This window comes from Pseudorca crassidens, chromosome 15, assembly GCF_039906515.1.
Source record: "Pseudorca crassidens isolate mPseCra1 chromosome 15, mPseCra1.hap1, whole genome shotgun sequence".
NCBI lineage: Eukaryota > Metazoa > Chordata > Mammalia > Artiodactyla > Delphinidae > Pseudorca > Pseudorca crassidens.
The window spans coordinates 55391189-55418588 of record NC_090310.1 but is presented as its reverse complement, the minus strand read 5'-3'; the positions used below and the strand labels follow the sequence as shown (position 1 = coordinate 55418588).

The 27400-nt window shown below is 42.0% G+C and overlaps 1 protein-coding gene and 1 non-coding gene across 19 annotated transcripts in view; both read left to right on the top strand.

Annotated features, from left to right (window-relative positions):
• Nucleotides 1-27400, top strand: part of SHLD1 (shieldin complex subunit 1) — a 111418-nt gene that overhangs the window by 7321 nt on the left and 76697 nt on the right. For 11 of the 18 annotated variants that reach the window (XR_010935153.1, XR_010935154.1, XM_067707534.1 and 8 more), the window contains exons 2-3: nt 1322-1582; nt 3379-3560. Coding sequence is in view for 16 of the 18 variants with exons in the window: in XM_067707534.1 (XP_067563635.1) it covers nt 1530-1582; nt 3379-3560 (235 nt within the window). In the remaining 2 variants the exon portion in view is untranslated. Of the gene's footprint in view, nt 1-1321; nt 1583-3378; nt 3561-3655; nt 4317-7886; nt 14997-16632; nt 27246-27400 lie in introns of those variants that run through there. The other 7 variants (XM_067707523.1, XM_067707529.1, XM_067707532.1 and 4 more) reach the window with 7 other exon arrangements.
• Nucleotides 15021-15127, top strand: LOC137208269 (U6 spliceosomal RNA). The gene has a single exon (XR_010935583.1). It is a non-coding gene; the product is annotated as a U6 spliceosomal RNA (small nuclear RNA).

The following is a 27400-nucleotide window of genomic DNA, read 5'->3' as shown; positions in this document are numbered from 1 at the left end:
TTGAGTATTTATCCAAAGAAAACAAGAACACTAATTAGAAAAGATATATGCACCCCCATGTTCATTGCAGCATTATTTATAATAGCCAAGATAGAAAAACAACCTAAGGGTCCATTGATGGATGAGTAAATAAGGAAGATGTGATATATATGTACAATGTAATATTATTCAGCCATAAAAAAGAATGAAATCTTGCTATTTGCAACAACATGAATGTCCCTGAGACCACTATAAGTGAAATGAGTCAGAGAAATACAAATACTTTATATTAAGCTTATAGATACAGAGAGCAGATTGGCGGTTGTCAGAAGTGGCGGGGGGAGAGTGGTGGAAGAAATGGGTGAACTGTTTTTGGTTTTGTTTTGGTGTTTAAGTAAATTGAGTAAGAATAAAGAAATCTAGGCAGTAGCTATATGGATGGTCATTGTATTAAATTCTTTCCACTATCCTTTGTTTGAAATTTTTCATCTAAAATATTGGGAGGAAAGAGCCTTAATTGGAAAAAAAAAAAAAAAGTACATAGTTCCTTGGAAGTCCAGTGGTTAGGACTTGGCACTTCACTGCCATGGCCTGGGTTCAGTCCCTGGTTGGGGAACTAAGATCCCGCAAGCCACATGGTGTGGCCAAAAATAAAGAAAAAGAAAAAAGTCAATGAAATTAAACTGCTTCTTATACATGGACCCTGACTGAGTTGTTTTTGTAGATTTGTAAGAATCTGTAGAGCAATGGCTGCTTTCTCTTGGTAAGCAGGTATTTATGTACTGAGAAACTTCTTGTGCCTGCAGTCACAAGGCATCCTATACTCCCAAGTATTGGAAAATAATATTTAGATTGTGTAATTAAAGCACCTTTAAGAGAAGAAAATAAGCACTTCTAGAGAAGGAAATTGAACCACATATCAAAAGTTTTGGGGCAAAGGATAATCATTGCATTCTACTTGGCCAGCCTAGGTAGTTTCAGATCATTAGAAGGGTCTCACCTGTCCCTATTATTTGATTTCTCCTGTACAAATTCATTGAATCCAAAATAATGTTTTACATGCACAGGTACTTATTTTGTAATAAACAGGATTCTGCCTTTCAGTAGATTGTTTTTTTCTTTTTTTTGTTCAAATAACCAGTTTGTGATGTATTTGACATTTAATATAAGTGATTATAAAAGAAAAGATAGATATCACATCAAGGTGCTATTTGTTTTCAAAAAGGATTCCTTTTGTTCCATGTCATTAATAACGACTTCTGTTGCTGGCTGATTTCAATGCAACTTTGTAGGCAAGCAGGATACGTGGCTGTCATTTATTAACCTGTTTGTTCCCTTCCAGAAACCTCCAGAGCAGTGTTTGGTAAGATGAGGGCAGAAGGAGGAGCCACAGATGCCTGCAGCAGAGGTGTTTGCTGAAACTTCGGGCTTGGTTGGCTAATATAGCACTGTGCAAAGACAGGATGTTCTTGCTTCTTTGGGAATCTTGATCACCTCACTCCTTCCAGAAGCAATCAGCTGATGTCTTGGCTCACTGTCTGCCTGAGCGAATGTCCACAACAGCATGTGACTGGGTGTCCTCAAATGAGAGGTGTCTTGCCAGGTCTCTCTGTTGATTTGTTTTTATACCTCCTATCTTTGCTTGATCAGGTGGTAGTTTGGGCTGCAGTCGGGAGGCTCTGGAGCTGGGTTCATCCTAGGTTGGTACTTTCTGGACGGGTTTCCTTGGGCTAGTTACTCTACTTCTCCTGTGTTTGGGGCCGACTATCTGACTGTAAATGAGGGTAATAATAAGATTACCTGCTTCATAGGGCTGTTGGAGATGAAGCTCTTAGCACAATGCCTGGCAACCAAAAAGCACTTAATAAATGTTAACTACTCGTATTATTATACTGCTCATGTTATTCTGAAATTGCTTCTGTCATTCAGACATAGATCTTTCAAGTTCTGACTGTCATTTTAACAGCTGGATAATATCCCATAATTTGGAATACTGCCTCCTCCCAAACCTATCCTTCTCCGGTCTGCTCTCACTCAGTTGATAATACAAACCTGTCACTGAAGCTACCACTCTTTGTTGACTTCTGGTTCCTCTTTAGCCCTTTTATCCATTCAGTTATTAAGTTTGACTCTTATTTCTGTTCCTAAACATCTTCTTAGTCTGTCCCCTGCTCTTGGCTGCTAGTGCCCTGCCCTGCTCTTCCTCTCTCACTGGGACCACAACAGTTGTCTGAATTCCTGTCGCTCCTGAGATTGCCTGCTGTCCAGCTGCCAAATCTGCAGATCTGACCATGTGTCTCCTCTGCATGGTACCTGGTGGCCTGTGGTAGTCACAGGGTGTGGTGTTGACCATAGTAAGATTTACTGATGACAACTTAAGAGGCAGAGAGTAGCAGAGGGTCCAGGATCTCTCCAGGCCCATAATTATTTTACAGAGAGGTGGGCAGGGCTGGATGTACTGCAAAGAGCCCTCCAGCCCACAGGTAGACATCAACCAGGAGGGATAAGGGACACCTAATTTTTAACAAGAAATGTCCAAAACTCTCAACACCTCTTGCCAGTTGTGGTTGCCCAAGCTGGTTCCTCTGGGGTTCATACTGTCCCCTGGCCATGGCCTGCCCCACACTTGGGGACAGCCTCCTCCAGAAAGCCTACTGCCCCTCTCTGGGCGCCTCTTCATCTTATCATGGTGTTAGCACTGTCTGTCTCTGTGTTTGGATCATCCCAACCTGAGCAACTCAAAGGAAGTGTCTATCACATTCATCTTTGCATCCCTGGGGCCTGGCATGTTAACAGTTGTCTGAAGGCCACAGAAGAAGATGCAAATCACCTGTAATTTCACTACCCAGAAATTAAACCACTGAGTTAATTATCACTGGAATTAATTTGGGATATACCCTTCTAGACTTTTTTTTTCTAGCTATAGGTCTGTATATTTCATACACACACATCCCACACACGATATTTTATAAAATATGGATCAAACCCTACCTATAGTTTTTAAATCTTTTTCCATTTAATATATCATGGACAGTTTCCCATCTCATTAAATATTTGTGTAGTCCTTGGATTATAGTGCTAAACAGTATTTCATCCTTATCAGACATGCAGTTCACTTTCCAGCTGAAATGATTCATGGTTTCTTTCTGTGCTGAGAGTTATTTGTTTCTCATGATGAAGAAACATGGTAAACAAATGCTGGGTCTAAAGCAAAGACAAGGAAGACCATTAATAACAGGAAAGTAAAGCAAAGACAAGGAAGACTGTTAGTAACAGGAAAGTAAATTATTTTGGTTCTACTGTGTTTTGGCCTTTAAGGTGCTTTAAGCCATGGCTGTAATGGAGGCTCCTCTTATGCAATACCTTCTGTATTGAATTGTTTTATTTTTTCCATGGCAGGACTATGGCAAATCAGGAAGCCACTCCAGGAAGCCAATCAGAGGAGAGCAATGCTTTGGACCTGCCATCAGCTTATGACATAAGGGATTACGTGTTGCAGAGACCCAGCCAGGAGGCCAACAGTGAGGCTTTTAGTTCTGAGGAAGCCTTTTCTATTCCTTGCTCTTCTGATACGGATCCAGGTAAGAAGCACAGTTTAAAACAAACTAACATTGAACAAACAAAAAAATCCTGACATATACCTATATGTGATAGTTTGTTTCTCTGTCTTCCAAAGGCAGATCTCATTGTCTCGGGGAGAAAAACATCTTATCTAAGCAAAACTGTTGGGAGAGACTTCAAAGGACAGCCTCCCTGGTGGAACCAGGACAAGGAGCTGTTTCCTGGAGGCCTTTTTGTCTGAGTCCCTTTCTGATCTCCATCCAAATCCATTTAGAGGCAGGGAGCACTTGGTTCACTGGGAGAGGGTAGAATTGGTTTTTTGTTTTGTTCTTTTAAAACTTCAGAAAATAGCCATGTGGGCCTGTTGTGTGTCATAGGGACTTTAGTGTTCCTCTTATGAAGTATACTCTGGATTTAGGTAACAACTTTTCTGTAAGTTTCCCTGACCGAATTGCCGAAAAGTCTGTTTTTTAAGTTTAATGATAATTCTTTGACATAGTTAGTGACCATCTCTGGTTGTAAAGCCCATCTCCTCCCTGTTTATTGCCTAATCCAGGCCTGTAGGTCCACATATTCAAAGCTTTGCCACTTACTGGTTGTGTGACTCAGGTCATATTTCTTAACCCCTCTGAGTTCCAGAATCAGCTACAAAATGGGGATCAAAATGCTTGCTTCATGGAGTAGGTTTAACTCAGGCAACAGTGCAGGGACACATCATAGTGTTTGCCATACATTGGTGCTCAGGCAATTGCTATTACAGTATTCTGGTGCTATTATTATTGTTGTTGTTGTTGTTAATATTAAGAAACCCAAATATATATTTTTAAAGAGCACGCAGGTACTAAGAAAATGTGGGCCTTAATGAAGATGAATTTAACATTGGCAGTAAGTAGGGTGTGTACCTGTCATTATCTTCAAGAATTCTATGAAAAAAAAAATACTTTTAAACTTCCTGATGATTCTTTTCTGATTTTCAGGACATAGTAATCAGGATCAGTCAGATTCCTGTTTAATTTAGTTCCAGAGCAAGAATTAGATCATTTCTTATCCTTTTTCTTTCTAGGCTCAGAATCTTAGTTCATTTAACCTTTCCTCTTCCCCTTCCCATCCTGCTGCCTCTACATTACTTTCCATCCCAAAGAAAGCAACTGTTATTAATTTGAATTGAGTTGACCATTGAAATATTTATATTGGAGTATTTGTTTAAAATCTAGACATTTCATGAAAAAAGATTCTTTTGGAAGCCCTTATAAAGGTCTAAACATGGGAAGGAGCACTCATATCCTGAGACAACCATTTTGCACGGCATGGGGAGTGGTGGTGCTGCATTTGACTGTCTAGTTTGAATTCTGGTTCTACTTTTTTCTGTGGTTTTGCCTTGGACAAGTCATTTGGCCTCCATGTCTTGGTTCCTTCATTTGTAAAATGGAGATAGTAATGCCTACCTTGTCACGGGGCAGCCATAATGAGGGTCAAAGTGTATGAGGTGTAATGCCTGGCATGTGGTGGGCTTTGGAAATCCAGCTCTTCATGAGTTCAGTGCCTGGGCACCTCAGCACACCACCACGCTGACCAGGCTCCATTTTTTTTTTTAATTGAGCTATAATTTATGTGCAATATTATATGTTACACGTGTACAGCATAGTGATTCACAATTTTTAAAGGTTATACTCCATTTATAGTTATTATAGAATATTGGCTATATTCCCTGTGTTGTATAATATATCCTTGTAGCTTATTTATTTTGTACATAATAGTTTGTACCTCTTAATCCCCTACGCCATCTTGCCCCTCCTCCCTTCTTTCTCCCCACTGGTAACCACTAGTTTGTTCTCTATATCTCTGAGTCTGTTTCTTTTTTGTTATACTCACTAGTTTGTTTTATTTATTTATTTTATTTTATTTTATTTATTTATTTAAAAAAATTTTTGGCTGCGTTGGGTCTTAGTTGCAGCACACGGGATGTTCGTTGAGACGTGGGATCTTTCGTTGAAGTGCTTGGGCTCTTCATTGCGGTGCTTGGGCTTCTCTCTAGTTGCGGCCTGTGGGTTTCTCTCTAGTTGTGGTGTATGAGCTTCTCTCTAGTTGTGGCGCACAGGCTCCAGAGCGCATGGGCTCTGTAGTTTGTGGTACGTGGGCTCTCTAGTTAAGGCGTGCAAACTCAGTAGTTGTGGCACGCAGGCTTAGTTGCCCTGTGGCATCTTAGTTCTCCGTCCAGGGATCGAACCTGCGTCCCCTGCATTGGAAGGCGGATTCTTAACCACTGGACCACTAGGGAAGTCCCTAGTTTATTTTTTAGATTCTACATGTAAGTGGTCTGACTTCTTTAACTTAGCATAATACCTTCCAAGTCCATCCCTGTTGTTGCAAATGGCAAAATTTCATTCTTGTTTATGGCTGAACAGTATTCCATTGTGCGTGTGTGTGTGTATGTGTGTGTGTGTGTGTGTGTGTGTGTGTGTATACCGCATCTTCTTTATCCATTCATCTGTTGATGGACACTTAGGTTGTTTCCATATCTTAGTAATTGTAAGTAATGCTGCTATGAATATTGGGGTGCATGTATCTTTTTTAATTAGTGATTTTGTTTTTTTCAGATAGGTACCCAGGAGTGGAATTTCTGAGTCATGTGGTAGTTCTCCTTTTAGTTTTCTGAGAAAACTCCATACTGTTTTCCACAGTGGCTGCACCAATTTACATTCCCATCAACAGTGTATGAGTGTTCCCTTTTCTCCGCATCCTCATGACAAGATCCATTAAATTCATAACCTCCTACCTCAAGTTGAGCCTCTTTGCTGCCCATCCATCACACACTATTTTCCTAGCATGTTCATTCTCCTGCCCTCTTGGATGACTTTGTAGTATCTTCTTCTCTCTTTGCAAACCCCCATTACCTCCTTCAACCTCTTTCTCAGCTGATAATCTTAGTTTCCTATTTAATCAAGAAAACAGAAGCACTCAAAAGAGAATGAGCACACACTCACACTTCACATCCATCAGCTTCCTTCCCTCCTGTTTCTGTGGGAAACCCATCCCTGCCTGTCCTTCTCTTCCAGTCTGCTTTCACCTACTCAAGGTTGTCACTTCTAGTAATCTCCTGCATCGTTGATCCCACCTCTACTGGTCATTCTCATGATCATACAAACATGCTTTAATAGCTCCCATCTTAACAAAATGCCCACCCTAGACCCCAAATCCCCATCTAGTTACAGACTCATTCCTCTGTTCTCTTCTACAGAAAACCCTCAGAAGAGTCATCTACACCTGTTGTCCCCAGTTCGTCTCCTCCCAGTTCCTCCTAAAACCCTCCAACCTGGCTTCTATCTCCATCACTCCATGGAAATAGCTCTTGTCAAGGTCATGACCTCCACATTGTTAAATCCAGTAGTCACTTCTCAAGCGTTCTCCTTCTTGATCTGTCAGCAGCATTGACTTTTTTTCTTCTTGAATTCTTTCTTCAGTGGGCTTTCTGGGAAGCAGCATCTTAATTTTTTTTTCTTACTTTTCTGTCTTATTCGTTCTCAGTCTTCTTTGCCTGATTCCTTCCTCTCCAGCCCCTTAGTGTTGGAGAGCCCAGGGCTGAGTCCTCAGCTCTCCTGTCTGTCATCACACCCTTCCCTGAGTGATCTTATCCAGTCTCGGGGCCTTAAATGCTCTCAGTACCTCGCTCAGTCCCAGATTTCTCTCTCTAGTTTGGATCTCTGGCTTGACATTTATACTATCTATGTATTTCACATCATCACTTAGATTTCTATTAGACTTCCTAAATTTGACATAACCAAATTCCTGATTCCTCTACCGTCTCATATATACATAGACACACCTGTTCTTTGAGGCTTTCTCATCTCAAAAAAGTACTTCCATCCTTCTGTTCACTTAGGCAGAAACCTGGGAGTCATCCTCAACTTCTTTCTTTCTCTTTAATCTCATATCCAGTCTATCAGCAAATCCTGTCAGCTCTCCTTTGTCTCCACTGCCACCACCCTGGTCCCTGCCAGTAGCATCTGTCTTCTGGATTATTGTTAATCTCATAACTAGCTTTTCTCACATCTGCTCTTTATCCTCCTATAGTTTCTTCTTTTTTTTTTTAATTTTTATTTATTTCTATTATTGTCTTTAATGGAATATATAAAAGCAGAGAAACTTCACTCATAAGTTGTGCTTTCACATATTCATATAGAAACTATATGGAAATACATATACATGGGCTTAGAAATTTTACTTTTCATGCAGGAATTCCAGTTCTGTTAACCAAAACTAAAGAAATAATTCATAATAAAAATAAGCTTTGTGTATAGTGACATCTGTAATTGCAGTAAATTGTCACTAAATTAAACATTGAACAGGGACTTCCATGGTGGCGCAGTGGTTAAGAATCTGCCTGCCGATGCAGGGGACACAGGTTCGATCCCTGGTCCAGGAAGATCCGACATGCCACGGAGCAGCTAAGCCCGTGAACCACAACTACTGAGCCTGCACTCTAGAGCCTGCAAGCCACAACTACTGAGCCCATGCGCTGCAATTACTGAAGCCCACACTCTCTAGGGCCTGCGTGCTGCAATGACTGAAGCCCATGCACCTAGAGCCCATGCTCTGCAATAAGAGAAGCCACTGCAATGAGAAGACGGCGCACCACAATGAAGAGCAGCCCTCACTCACCGCAACTAGAGAAAGCCTGTGTGCGGCAACAAAGACCCAACACAGCCAAAATAAATAAATAAATAAACAAACAAATAATTAAATAATTGAATAATAATGGTTAACTAGGTACACCCAGTCAACTAAATATGAATATTCAAAAAAATTGCATTTCTTCCTTTTTTTAAATTCATTTTTATTGGAGTATAGTTGCTTTACAATGTTGTGTTAGTTTCTGCTGTACAGCAAAGTGAATCAGCTATACGTATACATATATCCCCTCTTTAGGTCACCACAGAGCATTGAGTAGAGTTACCTGTGCTATGCACTCGGTTCTTATTAGGTATCTATTTTATACATAATAGTGTATATATGTCAATCCTAATCTCCCAATTCATTCCACTCCCCTCTTTCGTCCTTGATAACCATACATCCATTCTCTCTGTCTCTGTCTCTATTTCTGCTTTGCAAATAAGTTCATCTGTATAATTTTTCTAGATTCCACATATAAGCAATATTATACAATACTTGTTTTTCTCTTTCTGACTAACTTCACTCTGTATAACAGTCTCTAGGTCCATCCACGTTTCTGCAGATTGCACAATTTCGTTCCTTTTTACGACTGAGTAATATTGCATTATATATATGTACCACATCTTCTTTATCCATTCTTCTATTGATGGACATTTAGGTTGCTTCCAAGTTCTGGCTATTGTAAATAGTGCTGCAATGAACATTGGGGTGCATGTGTATCTTGTTGAATTATAGTTTTCTCCAGATATATGCCCAGGAGTGGGATTGCTGGGTCATATGGTAGTTCTATTTTTAGTTTTTTGAGGAACCTCCATACTGTTCTCCATAGTGGCTGTACCAATTTACATTCCCACCAACAGTGTAGGAGGATTCCCTTTTCTCCACATCCTCTCCAGCATTTATTGTTTGTAGATTTTTTGATGGTGGCCATTCTGACTGGTGTGAGGTGATTCTTTACTGTAGTATTGATTTCCATTTCTCTAATAATTAGTGAGTGATGTTAAGCATCTTTTCATGTGTTTGTTGGCCATCTGTATGTCTTCTTTGGAGAAATGTCTATTTAGGTCTTCTGCCCATTTTTTGATTGGGTTGTTTGTTCTTTTGATATTGAGCTGCATGAGCTGTTTGTATATTTTGCAGATTAATCCCTTGTCAGTTGCTTAGTTTGCAAATAATTTCTCCCATTCTGAGGGTTTTCTTTTCGTCTTATTTGTGGTTTACTTTGCTGTGCAAAAGCTTTTAAGTTTCATTAGATCCCATTTGTTTATTTTTGTTTTTATTTCCATTACTCTAGGAGGTGGATTGAAAAAGATCTTGCTGTGATTTATGTCAAAGAGTGTTCTCCCGGGCTTCCCTGGTGGCTCAGTGGTTGAGAGTCTGCCTGCTGATGCAGGGGACACGGGTTCGTGCCCCGGTCTGGGAAGATCCCACGTGCCGTGGAGCGGCTGGGTCCGTGAGCCATGGCCGCTGAGCCTGCGCGTCCGGAGCCTGTGCTCCGCAGCGGGAGAGGCTGCAGCGGTGAGGGGCCCGTGTACCGCAAAAAAAAAAAAAAAAAAAAAAAAAGAGTGTTCTCCCTATGTTTTCCTCTAAGAGTTTTATAGTGTCTGGTCTTACATTTAGGTCTCTAATCCATTTTGAGTTTATTTTTGTGTGTGGTATTAGGGAGTGTTCTAATTTTATTCTTTTATATGTAGCTGTCCAGTTTTCCCAGCACCACTTATTGAAGAGACTGTCTTTTCTCCATTGTATATCCTCACCTCCTTTGTCATAGATTAGTTGACCATAGGTGTGTGGGTTTATCTCTGGGCTTTCTATCCTGTTCCATTGACCTATATTTCTGTTTTGGTGCCAGTACCATATTGTCTTGATTACTGTTACTTCGTAGTATAGTCTGAAGTCAGGGAGTCCGATTCCTCCAGCTCCATTTTTTTCCCTCAAGATTGCTTTGGCTGTTCAGGGTCTTTTGTGTCACCATACAGATTTTAAGATTTTTTGTTTTAGTTCTGTAAAAAATGCCATTGGTAATTTGATAGGGATTGAATTGAATCTAGATTGCTTTGGGTAGTATAGTCATTTTCACAATGTTGATTCTTCCAATCCAAGAACATGGTATATCTCCATCTGTTTGTGTCATCTTTGATTGCTTTCATCAGTGTCTTACAGTTTTCTGAGTACAGGTCTTTTACCTCCTTAGGTAGGTTTATTCCTAGGTATTTTATTCTTTTTGTTGCAGTGGTGAATGGGATTGTTTCCTTCTCTTTCTGATCATTCATTGTTAGTGTATAGGAATTCAAGAGATTTCTGTGCATTAATTTTGTATCCTGCAACTTTACCAAATTCACTGATTAGCTCTAGTAGTTTTATGGTAGAATCTTTATGATTCTCTATGTATAGTATCATGTCATGTGCAAACAGTGACAGTTTTACTTCTTCTTTTCCAATTTGGATTCCTTTTATTTAGTTTTCTTCTCTGATTGTCATGGCTAGGAATTCCAAAACTATGTTGAATAAAAGTAGCAAGAGTGGACATCTTTGTCTTGTTCCTGATCTTAGAGGAGATGCTTTCAGTTTTTCACCATTGAGAATGATGTTTGCTGTGGGTTTGTCATATATGGTCTTTATTATGTTGAGGTAGTTTCCCTCTATGCCCACTTTCTGGAGAGTTTTTAATCATAAATGGGTATTGGATCTTATCAAAAGCTTTTTTTGCATCTATTGAGGTGATCATATGGCTTTTATCCTTCAGTTTGTTAATATGGCATATCACATTGATTGATTTGCATATATTGAAGAATCCTTGCATTCCTGGGGTAAACCCCACTTGATCATGGTGTATGATCCTTTTAATGTGTTGTTGGATTCTGTTTGCTAGTATTTTGTTGAGTATTTTTGCATCTATGTTCATCAGTGATATTGGCCTCTAATTTTCTTTTTTTGTGACTTCTTTGTCTGATTTTGATATCAGGGTGATAGTGGCGTCATAGAATGAGCTTAGGAGAATTCCTCCCTCTGCAGGTTTTTGGAAGAGTTTGAGAAGGATAGGTGTTAGCTCTCCTCTAAATGTTTGATGGAATTCACCTGTGAAGCCATCTGGTCCTGGACTTTTGGTTGCTGGAAGATTTGTTTTTAATATTTATTTTATTTTATTTATTTATTGGTTGCTTGGGTCTTAGTTGTGGCTTGCTGGCTCCTTAGTTGTGGCATGTGGGCTCCTTAGTTATGGCACGTTGGTTCCTTAGTTGCAGCATGCTGGGGATCTTTTTTAGTTGAGGGATGCAAACTCTTAGTTGTGGCATGCATCTGGGACCTAGTTCCCTGACCAGGGATTGAACCCAGGCCCCCTTCATTGGGAGCACCGATTCTTAACCACTGCACCATCAGGGAAGTCCCGTTTGCAGGAAGATTTTTAATCACAGTTTCAATTTCATTACTTGTCATTGGTCTGTTCATATTTTGTATTTCTTCCTGGTTCATTCTTGGAAGGTTGTACCTTTCCAACAATTTGTCCATTTCTTCCAGGTTGTCCATTTTTTTGGCATATACCTGCTTGTAGTAGTCTCTTATGATGCTTTGTATTTTTGCGGTGTCAGTTGTAACTTCTCCTTTTTCATTTCTAATTTTATTGATTTGAGTCCTCTCCCTTTTTTCTTGATGAGTCTGGCTAAAGGTTTATCAATTTTGTTTATCTTCTCAAAGAACCAGCTTTTTGTTTTATTGACCTTTGCTATTGTTTTCTTTGTTTCTGTTTCTGCTCTGATCCTTATGATTTCTTTCCTTCTACTGACTTTGGGTTTTCTTTGTTCTTCTTTCTCTAGTTGCCTTAGGTGTAGGGTTAGATTGTTTATTTGAGATTTTTCTTATTTCTTGAGGTGAGATTGAATTGCTATAAACTTCCCTCTTAGAACTTCTTTTGCTGCATCCCATAGGTTTTGGAACATCGTGTTTTTGTTATCATTTGTCTGTACGTATTTTTTGATTTTCTCTTTGATTTCTTCAGTGATCTCTTGGTTATTTAGTAATGTATTGTTTAGCTTCCATGTGTTTATGTTTTTACAGTTTTTTTCCTGTAGTAGATTTCTAATCTCATAGTGTTGTGTTCGGAAAAGATGTTTGATACGATTTCAATTTTCTTAAATTTACGAAGGCTTGATTTGTGACCCAAGATGTGATCTACCCTGGAGAATGTTCCATGTGCACTTGAGAACAGAATGTATTCTGCTGCTTTTAGTTGGAATGTCCTATAAATATCAGTGAAGTCTATCTGGTCTAATGTGTTATTTAAGGCTTGTGTTTCCTTACTAATTTTCTGTCTGGATGGTCTGTCCATTGGTATAAGTGGAATGTTAAAAGTCCCCCACTATTATTGTGTTACTGTCAATTTCCCCTTTTATGGCTGTTAGTATTTACCTTATGTATTGAGGTGCTCCTCTGTTGGGTGCATAAATATTTACAATTGTTATATCTTCTTGGATTGATCCCTTGATCATTATGTAGTGTCCTTCCTTGTCTCTTCTAACATTCTTTATTTTAAAGTCTATTTTGTCTGATATGAATATTGCTACTCCAGGTTTCTTTTGATTTCCATTTGCATGGAATATCTTTTTCCATCCCCTCACTTTCAGTCTGTATGTGTCCCTAGGTTTGAAGTGGGTCTCTTTTAGACAGCATATATATGGGCCTTGTTTTTTATCCATTCAGCCAGTCTGTGTCTTTTGCTTGGAGCATTTAATCCATTTACATTTAAGGTAATTATTGATATGTATTTTCCTATTATCATATTCTTAATTGTTTTGGGTTTGTTTTTGTAGGTCTTTTCCTTCTCTTGTGTTTCCTGCCTAGAGAAGTTCCTTTAGCTTTTGTTGTAAAGCTGGTTTGATGGTGCTTTATTCTTTTATCTTTTGCTTGTCTGTAAAGCTTTTGATTTCTCTGTCGAATCTGAATGAGATACTTGCTGGGTAGAATAATATTGGTTGTAGGTTTCTCCCTTTCGTCAGTTTAAATATATCTTTCCACTCCCTTCTGGCCTGCAGTGTTTCTGCTGAAAGGTCATCTGTTAACCTTCTGAGGATTCCCTTGTATGTTATTTGTTGCTTTTCCCTTGCTGCTTTTAATACTTTTTCTTTGTATGTAATATTTTTTGTGTATTTAGTATGTGTCTTAGCATGTTTCTCCTTGGCTTTATCCTGTATGGGACTCTCTGTGCTACCTGGACTTGGGTGGCTATTTCCTTTCTCATGTTAGGGAAGTTTTTGACTATAATCTCTTTAAATATTTTCTCAGACCCTTTCTCTTTCTCTTTGTCTTCTGGGACCTCTATAATTCGAATGTTGGTGCATTTAATGTTGTCCCAGAGGTCTCTGAGACTGTCCTAATTTCTTTTCATTCTTTTCTCTTTATTTTGCTCCTCAGCAGTTATTTCCACCATTTTATCTTCCAGCTCACTTATTCTATCTTCTGTGTATTTTTCATTTCAGTTATTGTATTGTTTATCACTGTTTGTTCTTTGAAAGTTCTTCTAGGTCCTGGTTAAACATTTCTTTTATCTTCTTAATCTGTGCCTCCATTCTATTTCCAAGATTTTGTATCATCTTTATTATCATTACTCCGAATTCTTTTTCAGGTAGACTGCATATTTCCTCTTCATTCATTTGGTCTTGTGGATTTTTACCTTGCTTCTTCATCTACAACATATTTCTCTGTTGTCTCATTTTGTGTAACTTACTGTGTTTATGGTCTCCTTTCCACAGGCTTCAGGGTCGTAGTTCCTCTTGCTTCTAGTGTCTGCCCCCTGGTGGGTGAGGTTGGTCCAGGCACTTGTGTCAGCTTCCTGGTAGGAGGGACTGGTGCCGGCACTCTGTTGATTGGAACTGAGTCTTTTGCCTCTGATGGGCTGGGCTGTGTCAGGTAGTGTGTTTTGGTGTGTCTGTGAGCTTAGTACGACTTTTAGGCAGCCTGTCTGCTAATGGGTGGGGCTGTGTTCCTGTCTTGCTGGTTGTTTGGTGTGAGGCATCCAGCACTGGAATCTGCAGGCAGTTTGGTGAAGCCAGGTCTTAGTGTCAAGATGGAGACCTCTGGGAGAGCTCATGCTGACTAATATTCTCTGGGTCTGGGACTTTTCTGGTGGTCTGGTGTCCTGGGCTTGGCACTCTTATCCCAACCCCTGACTGGGGAAGTGAGACCCCACAAGCTGCACAGCCAAGAAAAAAGAAGAAAAGAAAACAAGCAGACAAGCAAAACCCAAGACAAGTGATAAAAGCAAAACCAAACAGACAAACAGAAAAAAAGAAAATACAAACAAACAAAAAAACCCAAGAGAACAACCGAACAAACAAAAGAACCCCAAAACAAACAATAAAAAACTAACAAAAACAACAAAACAAAACAAAAACAGAAAGCAAACTAAAAACAAAGGTGGGGCTTCCCTGGTGGTGCAGTGGTTGAGAGTCCACCTGCCGATGCAGGGGACACAGGTTTGTGCCCTGGTCTGGGAAGATCCCACATGCCGCAGAGCGGCTGGGCCCGTGAGCCATGACCACTGAGTCTGCGCGTCTGGAGCCTGTGCTCCACAACAGGAGAGGCCACAATGGTGAGAGGCCCACGTACCACAAAAAAAAAAAAAAAAAAGCAAAGATAACATAAAACAAACACACAAAGACGATTAAAAAAAAGAACAAAAGGAAAAACAAGAAAAAACCCCACAAAACCACAATAAAGTAAAAATAGAAAAGTAAAAAATATATTTAAAAATTAAATAAAATTAAAACAGAAAACAACAACAGAACAAAGTGAAACAAACAAACCAAAAAAGAGTGCTTGCTTCAGTAGCACATATACTAAAATTGGAATGATACAGAGAATATTAGCATGGCCCCTGTGCAAGGATGACATGCAAATTCATGAAGCGTTCCATACTTTTTTGCTGTACGGTAGAAATTAAGACAACATTGTGAAGCAACTATACCCCATAAAAATTAATTTAAAAATAGAAAAACAATAGTAATAATAATATTTTCCTGAGGCCTCCACTCTCAGTGTCCTTGACCCCACAGTGAGCCACAGCCAACCCCTCCCTCCCCAGGAGGCCCTCCAATACCTCTAGGTAGGTCTCTGGACCTGCTGTGGGCCCTGTGGGAGCAGCTCAGACTCTGACCTGGCCCATCTCCCACATGTACTTGCCCTCAGTTGCTAAAGCTAGACTGGTCTCAGTTGTAGGAGCACATGTCCATTCAGATATTCCTCAGATGCAGGGTTTACCAAGCAGATCACAGGGATTTAATCCACAGCTCGTGCAACTGCACAGAGAGAATTCCGTTCCTCTTCCTTAGTAGCACAGCTCCTGGGGCTCAGCTTTGGTTTTGGTCCCACCTCTGCATGTGGGCTACCGTTAGGTGTCTTTTCCCCACCCAGGCGAGAGGTGGTGAAAGCAGCAGTGATTGAGGCACCCACGCTGACTGGGGAACTTACTCACTCAGGCTGTGGAGGGATAAGGCAGCCACAACTGGGTCGTGTAAAGTGTCTGCGGTGACAGAGACTGGCAGGAAGTTGCAACAGACTGGGACATGCTTGCTCTGGTGGGAGTCCCTCCCAGTGTCCGTGGAGGCAGGGGCCAGCGGTGGGGAAGGGGGTTGCAATGGCGGCTCCTCTCCTTGTGTGCCACTCAACAATGATACCTTGCTTCTATAGCAGCCTGGGTTTCTTCCAAAAACCTTCCCTGTTGTGGAGCTCCTTACTCCTGTCCCTTCAGGCTGTCTCTTCACAGCCAATCGCTGTCCTCCCCGGGTCCACTCTCCAAATCCCAGTTTCCAGCACCCAACCCCCTCCACACCAGGAGACACGTGACTCAGGCTAGGGTGCGCAGGGCTTTGGCATGGACCATGTACGCAGTTCTTACTTTGTCCTGCCTTCCACAGACCGGTTGCTGTGTTCACCTCCAGTCCCCCAAAGGTCCCTTTCTGCCCCAGCTGATTTTCCCGCCATGAATGGGCTTTTCTGAGTGCAGGAACCTCTCCCCACCTTGATTTCCCCGCCAGGGGTGCTGGCCCTTCTCATTTCTTTTCTTCTGTTGTTTCTTTCTTTCTCAAGTTCCAAAAAATCAATCCACTCTCTACAATCAGATGTAAAACTATGACCAACAGAAAATACAACATAAACTTTTGTCATGTTAACAGAGTAAATGGTTTTACTAAAAGCTGTTGACATTTCTATCAGTAGTAGCCATAGGGAGGCCGTTGGTTGTGACCATAGTGTGCATATTGATGGGGATAGTAAGGTTCTTGTCTGTGCTGTGAGTAATTGTTACCCCAGGTTCATCCATGCCATTGATGGATCGATTGTCACTTGGCCACCCCCATCTGCTATCCCTGCCTCTAAACTGTCTGTTATCTTGCAACTGATTGCCTCTATTTCTTTGGTTCCCACCAGCTCTGCTATTCCATTCCTCAACAATTGGAGGGAACTCAGGAGGGCGTTTCAGGTATTCCTGGTACTCTTTGTCATCTTCTATGAATCTACTGGCAAACATCTCCTCAAAATTTGTAACAGCTTCAGAAGTGTCAGTCATTCTGAAATTCCCTGGGATTTGAGGCAACTGTACCGTTTAATGTTTATATTGTTTAGATCTCCATCCCAGAACACCGTCACAGGACCTCCAGACCCCTTCAGCTCTACAAGGTAACAGGGCCACACCTGTAGATGTATTCTTGATGTACTTGTGAGGAAGGGTGAATTCCGCATCCTCCTATTCTGCCATCTTGATTCCTCACTCCTACAGTTTCTTCTTAACACAGAGACCAGAGGATCCTTTTAAAGTGTAAATCATATTATATTAGTCTTTGGTGGCTTCTTATCTGACTCAGAGCCTAAGCCAAACTTAAGAGGTCTTAACCTGGCCCCATGCCCCTGGGGCCCTGGGCCTGGCCTCTCTGACCTCACCTTGTACCATTACCCATCCTTCCCACACCAGGCTGGGCTGCTGCCTAGCATGCTCACCCTTCAGAGAGGCCCAGCCTTGCCTCTCTCCTGCTGATGCTCCCTCATCATGTCCTTCCCTGGCTTTATTCTTTTCCACAGCACTAGTGTCATTGGGCACCCTATGTATTTTATTGTTAATTTATTTGTTTGTCTCCCCCAACTAGAACATAAATTCCAGGATAGCAGGTACTGTATGAAGAATGGATGAGTAAAAATAAAAACAACAACAACAAAACAAAAATTAAAAAGAAAGAATGGATGAGTAAATGCTGTTATTATTTCATTACGAGAGAGGCCCGCATTTATTTAGGGCTGAAGTTGATCACAACATAAAGTGTCTCCATTCCCCTCCCCACTCCCCATGCACATACATAGCTTAAGGATGCTTATGGATAACTTTGGAAGGTTCCAGTATAAGGGTTGGGAGTCATAGGCAGCACTGAATTAGGTGAAGCTGATGCTGAAAGTTCAGCCTCTCTGTACACCAGTGCCAAATCGAATCTTGGAGACAGAGTTTTGGGTGAAGTAGAAAAGGATAGCTTTATTGTTTTGCTGAGCAAAGGGGGACACAGCAGGCTCCTGTCGTGAAAAACCATGTGTCCCCACCTGGGAGGATTTGATGAGGAGTTTATAGCAATAGTTCAAGGGTGGAGTTGCTGACAAGATGAGGGTGTGTGCAGGGTCTCAGGTGATCTCCTAATCTTGATGAGCTTCTTTGGTCTTTAATCTGGCCTCAGGTGGTTTCTTGGCTGCTCCTCCCTTGATTAGCAACAGTTCAAATCTGCCCTTTGGAACTCAGGGAAGGTTATGGAGGCCGGAGTCTTGCTCACAAGAAACGGGGGACAGAAAAGTCTCCATGCCCGGGAGCCCCACAGGGTCCTCCTCAGTTTCAAAGCCTGAATTTAGCCCCATAGCATGTTCAGTGTTGGAGGAGGAGATTGTCAGATTTCCTCTGCCTCCCAAAAGAAAAGTCAAAATGTGTAACTGATGGAGACACGGCAGAACTGTCAGCCATTTAACATGTGCAAAGTGGGACTTCCCTCGTGGTCCAGTGTCTGACTCCACACTCCCAATGTAGGGGGCCCGGGTTTGATCCCTGGTCAGGGAACTAGATCCCACATGCCACAGATAAGAGTTCTCATGCTGCAACTAAAGATCCTGCGTGCTGTAACTAAAGAAAAGATCCCCCATGCTGCAACAAAGATCCCGGACGCGGTAACAAAAATCCCGCACGCCGCAGCTAAGACCCAGTGCAGCCAAATAAATAAGTAAATATTTAAAAAAAATATATCGTGGGGCTTCCCTGGTGGCGCAGTGGTTGAGAGTCAGCCTGCCGATGCAGGGGACACGGGTTCGTGCCCTGGTCCGGGAAGGTCCCACATGCCACGGAGCGGCTGGGCCTGTGAACCATGGCCGCTGAGCCTGTGCGCCTGGAGCCTGTGCTCTGCAACGGGAGAGGCCACAACAGTGAGAGGCCCGCGTACGGCAAAAAAAAAAAAAAATATATATATATATATATATATATATCTCTCGTGTGTAAAGTAAGTTATAGACCCTTGTGCAGCGGCTTAAACTCTGTCGCTTCTGTCAAGGCAAACACACACACACAGATGAGTCACCCGCCTCTGTGCTTTTGGAGTCCCAGTTTTTAAGAGTACTGAGCCTTAACCTAAAAGAGAGGTTCAATTTCTGGAATCAGGGCAGGTAGGAGAGAGATTTGGGGATTTGCCTGTCTGCTGTCCTTGAAAAGCATCCTGTTTAGGTTTCCCACCCCCACACCTTCTCACACTCCCCTCCCCTCCCCACCCCAGAGCTTGACCTTTCCCAGTGGAACTGTCCTTAGCGTCCATCTCCCGCCTTTTGCCCGTGGCTGTGCCTGACCCTCTGCAGCACTCCCAGCACTCCCGCTGGGGTGCACACAGTCCCCCAAGGAAGGTTCTGTGCCTGGGCATTTCTCTCTGCGCAACAGCGTTCTGGAATGTCTTAGAATGGGTGAGCAATGATTGCTTCTGTTTGTGGAGGACTTGCTGCCCATCAGGTTCTGTGCTGCTGGGCTCCATGCTTACTGTTTCACAAACCTTTGCCACTTTCCATTTTTACCACAAACCTAAAAAATGGAAATTAGCCCTACTTTATACTTGAGGACATGAGGCTTAGAGAAGTTAGGAAACTTGCCCAGTGTCACTAATTAAATGGCAAAGCTGGGGCGAATCCAAAGGCAGCATTTTAAGTCATACTTTGAGACAAGTTTGCTTTTTTCTAACCTGGAAAGTAACCAAGGGGCTGATACCCTTGGGACAAGGAGCTACTGGAAATAAATGTAGGCAAGTTCATTAGCTTGACAGAGCAAACAACTCATTTTGGGAGGGGGTAATTTTAGGTAGGAATATTAGGTTTTGATACTATTTTATTCAGACTTAAATATTTTCAAAAATTTTCTTCGGCTGTACACCCGGCCACTCTAGTACTTTTGTAGGTTATGCCATTTATTACTGACAATACTCGTGACTGTTTTAAAAATGGACCAGATCACCCAGAGGTTCCTGTGAACTAAGTGGAAATGGTATGTTTGAGCCATGATGGGAGCAAGGATTATGCTGGGGTCAAATGGGAGGCAGCCATCCGTTTATTTAACAGCCCGCATCTGAGAGTTTATGCTAAATGGAAATAACTGGGGTCAGGTTTATCCACCACAAAAGGACTTCATTCTGACATCAGTAGGAGATGCTTACATGGAAAGCTGTTTATTTTGTTGTAAACATTCTAGATCTGCCTTTGGTGAGAAGATTTTCTACAAAGTAAACTTAGGTGGTCACTTGTAATCTGGCCGTTACCAAGCCATGAACTTGAGATGGACAGCCTTAACCTCTGGGGGAGTCACTGCCCTGAGTGTCCAGCCAATGGGCTCTGCGCTGACCATCTTCCACCACGTGTTTCTCAGACTGTCCAGGAGCCTGAGGGTTCACTTTCTACTTGTAAATTGAGTCGCTTTCCTCCCCTCACTGCATGTTCTAAGGTGCCTTTGGTTACAGGCTCTCTCCCTCACCAGCCGTCTGGAGACTTTGGCCCATGTTTTAATCTAGTCCAATAACTCTGGATCCCTAGTTTGTCAGAGACCCGGCCTATCTGCACATTGGTTTCTGCAGGTGTCCTGATGGTGGCCATCCCGTCTCAGCTTCTCAACACATCCACTTCCCAAGCCAACTTCATTCTTGGTTTGCTTTTTGCTGCTGTGTGTTGTTAGGAAATTGCTCTTCTAGGGGTTGGTGAATGGTCAAAAGTTTCCAGTTGCAGTCACCAGGGTCGCCCAGCATTGGGCGCATCCAACCTGGGACTCACTGCACTTGGCTCCTTTTGTATGGATTCCCCGTGTCACCATGCATCTGCCTCTGTTGTGGGCCTGTCACTGACCCAGCTTCTGGAAGAAGGCCCTGCTCTGCCTCCTCCCTCGTCACCTCACGCAAAACTCTTCCTCATTCTCCGGCCGTGACCTCCACCCCAACTGCTCCTGCTCAGGTGCCGGGAGCGAAACAGATACTCCTCTGCCCTTATCTGCTGTGCCCAGCTGCCACCTCACTGCCCGTGCCCCGGGGGAGGGGATTCGTGGCAAAGGACGTGAGGCTTGAGAGTGCTTTCCAAGAAGTGCACGGGTTGATAAGAATCTGAGAGTATTAGTCAGAAAAACCTCAAAGCCTTGGTCGTTTCTGTCTGGGTACCAAAGGCAGGTGAGGCCAGGCTCTGTCTAAATAAACAGAGCTCATCTGTCCTGAGGTGACCGATTAGCCATTTCCTATGAATTGCTGGGGAGCAAACAACAACTTATCACCTTGGCCAAGCACAGGATCGTGAAACCCCCGCCTTTGCGCTTCCTGGGGAGATCAGGCAGAAGAGCCACACGCCAAGAAGGTCCTCCCGAAACACAGTTGGCTTCACGTCCTCTATTTAAATCCCCTTGAGATGTCCTGGTCCACTTCACTTTCCTGCCAACTCCTCGCAAGTCTCCTGTGCCTCATTTTCAGGACTGTGTAATATGATGTCTGGGGTATTTGTTCAAAATATTTAACAACCAATTCAACAGTATTGCAATATTTTAACAACTGGCAAGGCTGTGCAGGTGCACACCAGCTGAATACAAGCCCCTGCTGGTGTCTAAGTATCATTAACACAGGCCTGCTGTTCCAGTCGGGCCTGTTTCTATGCTGAGTCAGGCCCTGGTGCCTCAGCTGCATGGTTTCCCTCATTGAAGTGTGCTCTCCCCTCCCTGATTAGCTCCAGTCCACTCCAGAGACTGATGAATTCAACCTGTCAATTAGTCCCAAGTACATTTTTGTTGATGGACTTGAACTCCCTGCCTCTTAGATACACATTTCCTTTCTCTTTCATTACTGGGCTTGAAGAAAGCATATAGTAAACAGAATGAAAGTGCAGAGTGAAATGGCAAATAGTCTTGGAGAAACCTCTCAAACTCAAGGTCACAAAGGCTTCCTGGAGGTGCAGTCCTGTGTGTACCATTCTAGCTTGATAAACTCTGGGTAGCTCACGTGGCCTGTCTCATCAGAGCCCTTGCAAACCTTTATCCTGGAGAGCACCCAAGATGTATTCTAATGCAGGACACAGTGTTCCTCTGCAGTTGCTTTGACATTGCAGCGTGGAGGTGGGAAACCTCAGCCCTTTCCTCCAACTTGAACTTCTAAGAGCAGTTGTTGGGGAAATTAGTTGAGTGTATACAGCAAGTTGAATATTAAACACAGTGTCTTAGATGATTAAAGGCCCTGCTGACAAGTGGCTATAAGTTTAAAGTAAATGGTGGTTTGTTGCTCCTTATTCTTCTTTTGGAATCTGTCAACATCCCAATCTTCAAAGGCCATTTTATAACCTGTGTGTTTAGGCATTTCATCTAAGGAATTTATTTTTTAAGAGTAGATAAGTATGTCTTTTTCCTTTCTGCTATTCATGTGGTATCCATTTGTAGTTCTTGAATATTTTATTTCCATAAGAAATTATAAGCTCTTAAATTCAAAATCTCAAAAAGAATTTACATAATAACTGTAGAATTTTGGATGTGGTGTTGTCATTTTAAACAGGAGTCAGGGTATATTTCAGACGTGGAAATAATGTTAAAGACATTTTCTTTATAGCTGCATTAAATAGTACCCAACCTAGTAGCTAATGACAGAGCCTCCTCTAAACTGGACCTAAGATACACTCAGGAAGGGAAAGAAGGAGACTGATGAGCCAATTCTCTGAGAAATCATAGAACAAAATCTGAAACTTCCTATCACATATCAAGTTGATGGGTTTTATTTGGGAAGTTTGAGTATTCTTCATGGCAATGCATCTCTGCATTTTGTTACCACTTCCTGGATTGAGTTATGCAGATTCAGCCAACTAGGCTTAATTTTCAGGTTCTAAACGGGTTTTGAACTCTTTTCTTGCCACTGTTGGAAGGCAGCAATGTGTCCTAATTGTGTGGCCCAAGGAGTGAAGGGTAAACCGTAAGTGTACATGATTAAGGCCCACAGAGTTAGAGAATGGTACAGCTTCTGGGCCAGTGTGCCCAAACTGTGCTCCAGGCAGCTTTTTGAGAGCTACAGGTCAGGACTGGGAGACAGTAGTGAGCCCTGGACTCTCCACTCTTGCTCATCCTCCAGATAATTATTCATTGGAAGAAAGGATGTCAGGGCCAAAAAAAAGGTTTGAAAACTGCCAAGGTCTCCTAGTTGTCTCATTTTCTCCAAGGGGAAGTTGAACCCCAGGATATTGAAGAAAGTCACCGAAAGTCACATAGTGACCTGGCAACTCCTATTTCCTTGGAGACCCTCTTTACAGATTACTTCTAACTGTGACTTTTCTATCCCTTAAAAATATATATATATACATACATACATATAGTTCTGTATTTTAGCCTGCTAAATTGTAGACAATGTTAAATAGTAGAGGTGATAACAGTTTGAGTAGAATTCTTTTTCTAATAAATTTATTTATTCATTTCTTTATTTTTGGCTGCATTGGGTCTTTGTTGCTGTACGCGGACTTCTCATTGTGGTGGCTTCTCTTGTTGTGGAGCACGGGCTCTAGGCACGCCGGCTTCAGTAGTTGTGGCTCATGGGTTCTAGAGTACAGGCTCAGTAGTTGTGGCACACAGGCTTAGTTGCTCTGCGGCATGTGGGATCTTCCCGGACCAGGGATCAAACCCTCGTCCCCTGCGTTAGCAGGCGGATTCTTAACCACTGTGCCACCTGGGAAGCCCGAGTAGAATTATTTTTAAGGCTCAGGAATGCTATTTGTGATCCGTACCATCTCTCATCATCCTTTGAGTGTCAAGGACACTTGCTGTGGGAGAAGAGGCTTGTTTACTTCTGTGCACTCTGCCTGCAGTTACAGGTTTGTTTGTTTTTTTGTTTTTTTTGTTTGTTTGTTTGTTTGTTTTGTGCGGTACGTGGGCCTCTCACTGTTGTGGCCTCTCCCATTGCGGAGCACAGGCTCCGGACCTGCAGGCTCAGCGGCCATGGCTCACGGGCCCAGCTGCTCCGCGGCATGTGGGATCTTCCCAGACCAGGGCACAAACCTGTGTCCCCTGCATCGGCAGGCGGACTCTCAACCACTGCGCCACCAGGGAAGCCCGAGATTACAGTTTTAAGGATACCCCTAAAGACTGTCTTTTAAAGCTATTAAGAAAACTGTATTCCTATATTTTATAGTATTGTGAGTTTTTTCCTGCTTACAAAATAATACAAACGAGTGGAAGATTAAAAGAAATTCTAAAAACAAACAAGGAAAGCGGTTTAACTTCATTGCTTTACAATGTATTCAGTAATTGTTATGTCCAGAATTTTCTTCTACAAAGAACTTTTTGGAAAATATTGGGGCATGTTAAGCACAGTATAGATAAAAAGATGAGGACGTTATCCATGGACCAATGCCATTTTAGAATTAAAGTGTAAGGGGAGAATGGGTTAAAATAATATCCTGTGTTTTTAGCCAGTAATACTTAAGCAGCTACTCTGGGTCTGGAGCCTGGGCACGTGCTTGGCAGGCTCTTGCTATGGGGCAGAGTTTGAGTCTGCTGCCCTCTTGTGGCCACTTTTTTCACGTTCCTTAGCCTTACAGAGAAAAAGAATTTAAATGTACCATATGTGTTAAGCCTTTGTAATTCATTCTTTGCAGAGTTTTTTCATCTTAAAACAAAGATGAACAAAGTTGTTAGAGATTATTTTACTCATTTGAAGTCTGAGAAAATGACTTATTAATTAGGCCTAGTTACTGCACATGTTATATAATTTGAGGACACCTTTTCACATATCTTGCTTGATTGATTACAGGGTAGAATACAGATATAAAAAATGCTATCTGACTTTTTTTTTTGCACATTTGCCAAATAAATGTTATATTTTCTTCTGAAAAGATAAGATCAAAGGATTTAAATATGCCTTATTTGATGAAATTATAGGAGCATTAAAAGGTAAGAGATTTTAAAAATCTTTTGTAATCTGACAAAATAGTGTAGACCTATTTCTCCCTGCTTTTCTCTGCTAAGTACAACTATACACCCTGGAAACGCAAGTGGCATCCAAAGTAGAACATTTGCAGTGGTAAGAAGAAGATGAATTGTTTTGGGGGCCCCAGGACTGAAGGAACAGCATAGAGAAGGTGACCAGGACCAGTGCACCCTGACCTACATCTAGAAACAAGAAGGGGTCACATAGACTCCTCTCACCCCATGATTGACTGGTTGTCTATCCAACATCATCAGGAGAACCCAGCACCCAGCAAGGGGGAGCCTATAGGAGACCCGTAGCAATAAGTGACCAGGGGAAGTGCTCTCCTCCACTGGGCCCAAGATGCCCCTCCCCTACTAAGCCAGACCTAGGCATCCAGGAGGCACAAACAGGGGGATTCTGCCAGCACTGCAAGTGACCCAGCCTGGGAATTCCCTTTATCTTAATGGGCCTGAGACTCCCCTCCTTTACCCACATTCACTCTGGCAGCTGGGGAGCAGCAAAGAGGGGGGCACTGTAAAGGGGAACCCCACCTCAACAAGCAGCCCTGCCTGGGAAGTCTGCCCAGGGGCCTGAGATCTCCCCCTGCCAAGGAACACCTATAGGCCAGGCCAGGCCCTCAGACAATACCAGCAGGGACCTGTGGGAGCCTCAGCAGCACCAGACAAACCACAATGAACAGCAGAGTCTCTGAAAATTAGACCGCAGCCCATGAAAGCAGGCCAGAACCTGAGTGCTGAACCTAAAGAGAATGGCTGCCTGCTAAAAAGAAGGATTTAAATAGGACCAAGATTCTCTAAATGAATCGTCTCTAAACATAGTGGACAAATGTTCAGTATACAACCCCAAATCACCTGTCAAACCAAGAGCTGAAAAGTCACAACTTGAATGAAGAAGCAGTCACAGACACCAACAGTGAGATGAATCACACTGATTTGGAATTAAATCACAAGGGTTTTAAAGCAACCAACATAAAAATGCTTGACAATCAATTACAAATTCTCTGGAAATAAATGAAAAATAGAAAATCTCAGCAAAGAATTAGAAAAAGAAGCAAATGTAAATGGTAGAATGAAAAATACAACAGCCAAAAAACTGATGAATTGAACCTCATCAAAATTAAAAACTTTTGCTCTCTGAAAACCCACATGATGAGGATGAAAAGATAAGATGCACACTGGGAGAAGTATTTGCAAATCTGATATCAGACAAAGGACCAGTATCTCTGGAGTATGTAGAAACCTCAAAACTCAACAGAAAAAAATAAACAATCCAATTAGAAAATGGGCAAAAGACACAAAGAGACATTTCTCTGAAGGGGATATCCAGATGGCAAATAAGCACGTGAAAATATGTTCAACATCATTAGCCACAAGGAAAACTAAAACCATAATGATACCTATCAGAATGCTAAGATAAAATGACAGCACCAAATGCTGGTGAGGAGGTAGAGAAACTGGATCATTCATACATTGCTGGTGAGAATGTAAAGTGGTTCAGCCACTCTGGAAAATGGTTTGGCAGTTTCTTATATAAAACTAAACATGCAGTTACCACATGATCCAGTAATTACACTCTTGGACATTTGATCTGAGAGAATTGAAAACTTAGATTTGTGCAAAAACCTGTACATGAATGTTCATAGCATGTTTATTCATAATAGCTAAAAACTTGAACTGCCCAGTTATCCTTCAATAGGAGAATTGTTAAATTGTGGTGCATTCAGACCATGAAGCACTGCTCTGCAGTAGAGGAATGAACTAGCCATGCACACAGTAGCTTGGGTGAATCTCCAGGGAATTAGGCTGCATGGGAAAAAACAGCGAATTCCCAGAGGCTACATACTGTATTCCATTTATATAATTTCTTTTTTTTTTTTTTTGTGGTACGCGGGCCTCTCACTGTTGTGGCCTCTCCCATTGCGGAGCACAGGCTCCAGACGCGCAGGCTCAGCAGCCATGGCTCACGGGCCTAGCTGCTCCGCAGCATGTGGGATCTTCCCGACCGGGGCACGAACCCGTGTCCCCTGCATCGGCAGGCGGACTCTCAACCATGGCGCCACCAGGGAAGCCCTATATAATATTTTTGAAATGACAGTATTTTTAGAAATTTCAGAACAGATTAGTGGACACCAGGGATTGGGGTGGGCAGAAGGATGTGGGCCTGGTTATAAAGGGCAACATGAGGGATCCTTGTGGTGAGGGAAATATTCTGTATCTTGATGGTGATTATGGATGTGTGAATCTACACATGTGATAAAATCGTATAGATACACATAAATGATTTTAAGTAAAACTGAGAAATATGAGTAAGATGGTTGGATTTATCAATGTCAATATACTACAGTTTGAAGTACAATACATTAGGAGAAAGTGGGTAGAAGTTCACAGGATCTATCTGCATTATTTCTCAGGCTTATTTCAATAAAACTTCCTGTGAAAAAATCTGTTGGACATCTCAAGAAATACTGGTCCTTTTATTTTTTAAATGCCTGTCAGATCACCTTTTCCTTGTTATGCCTTATATTTCTCTGAAACAACTTTTAAAATCATTATACAAATAAACAGTTGCCTTAAATGAACTTATTTACAAAACAAATAGACTGACAGTCATTGAAAACAAACTTATGGTTACCAAAGGGGATAGCAGAGACAAAGGGGGAGATAAATTAGGAGTTTGGGATTAACATATACACATTGCTATGTATAAAATAGATAAAC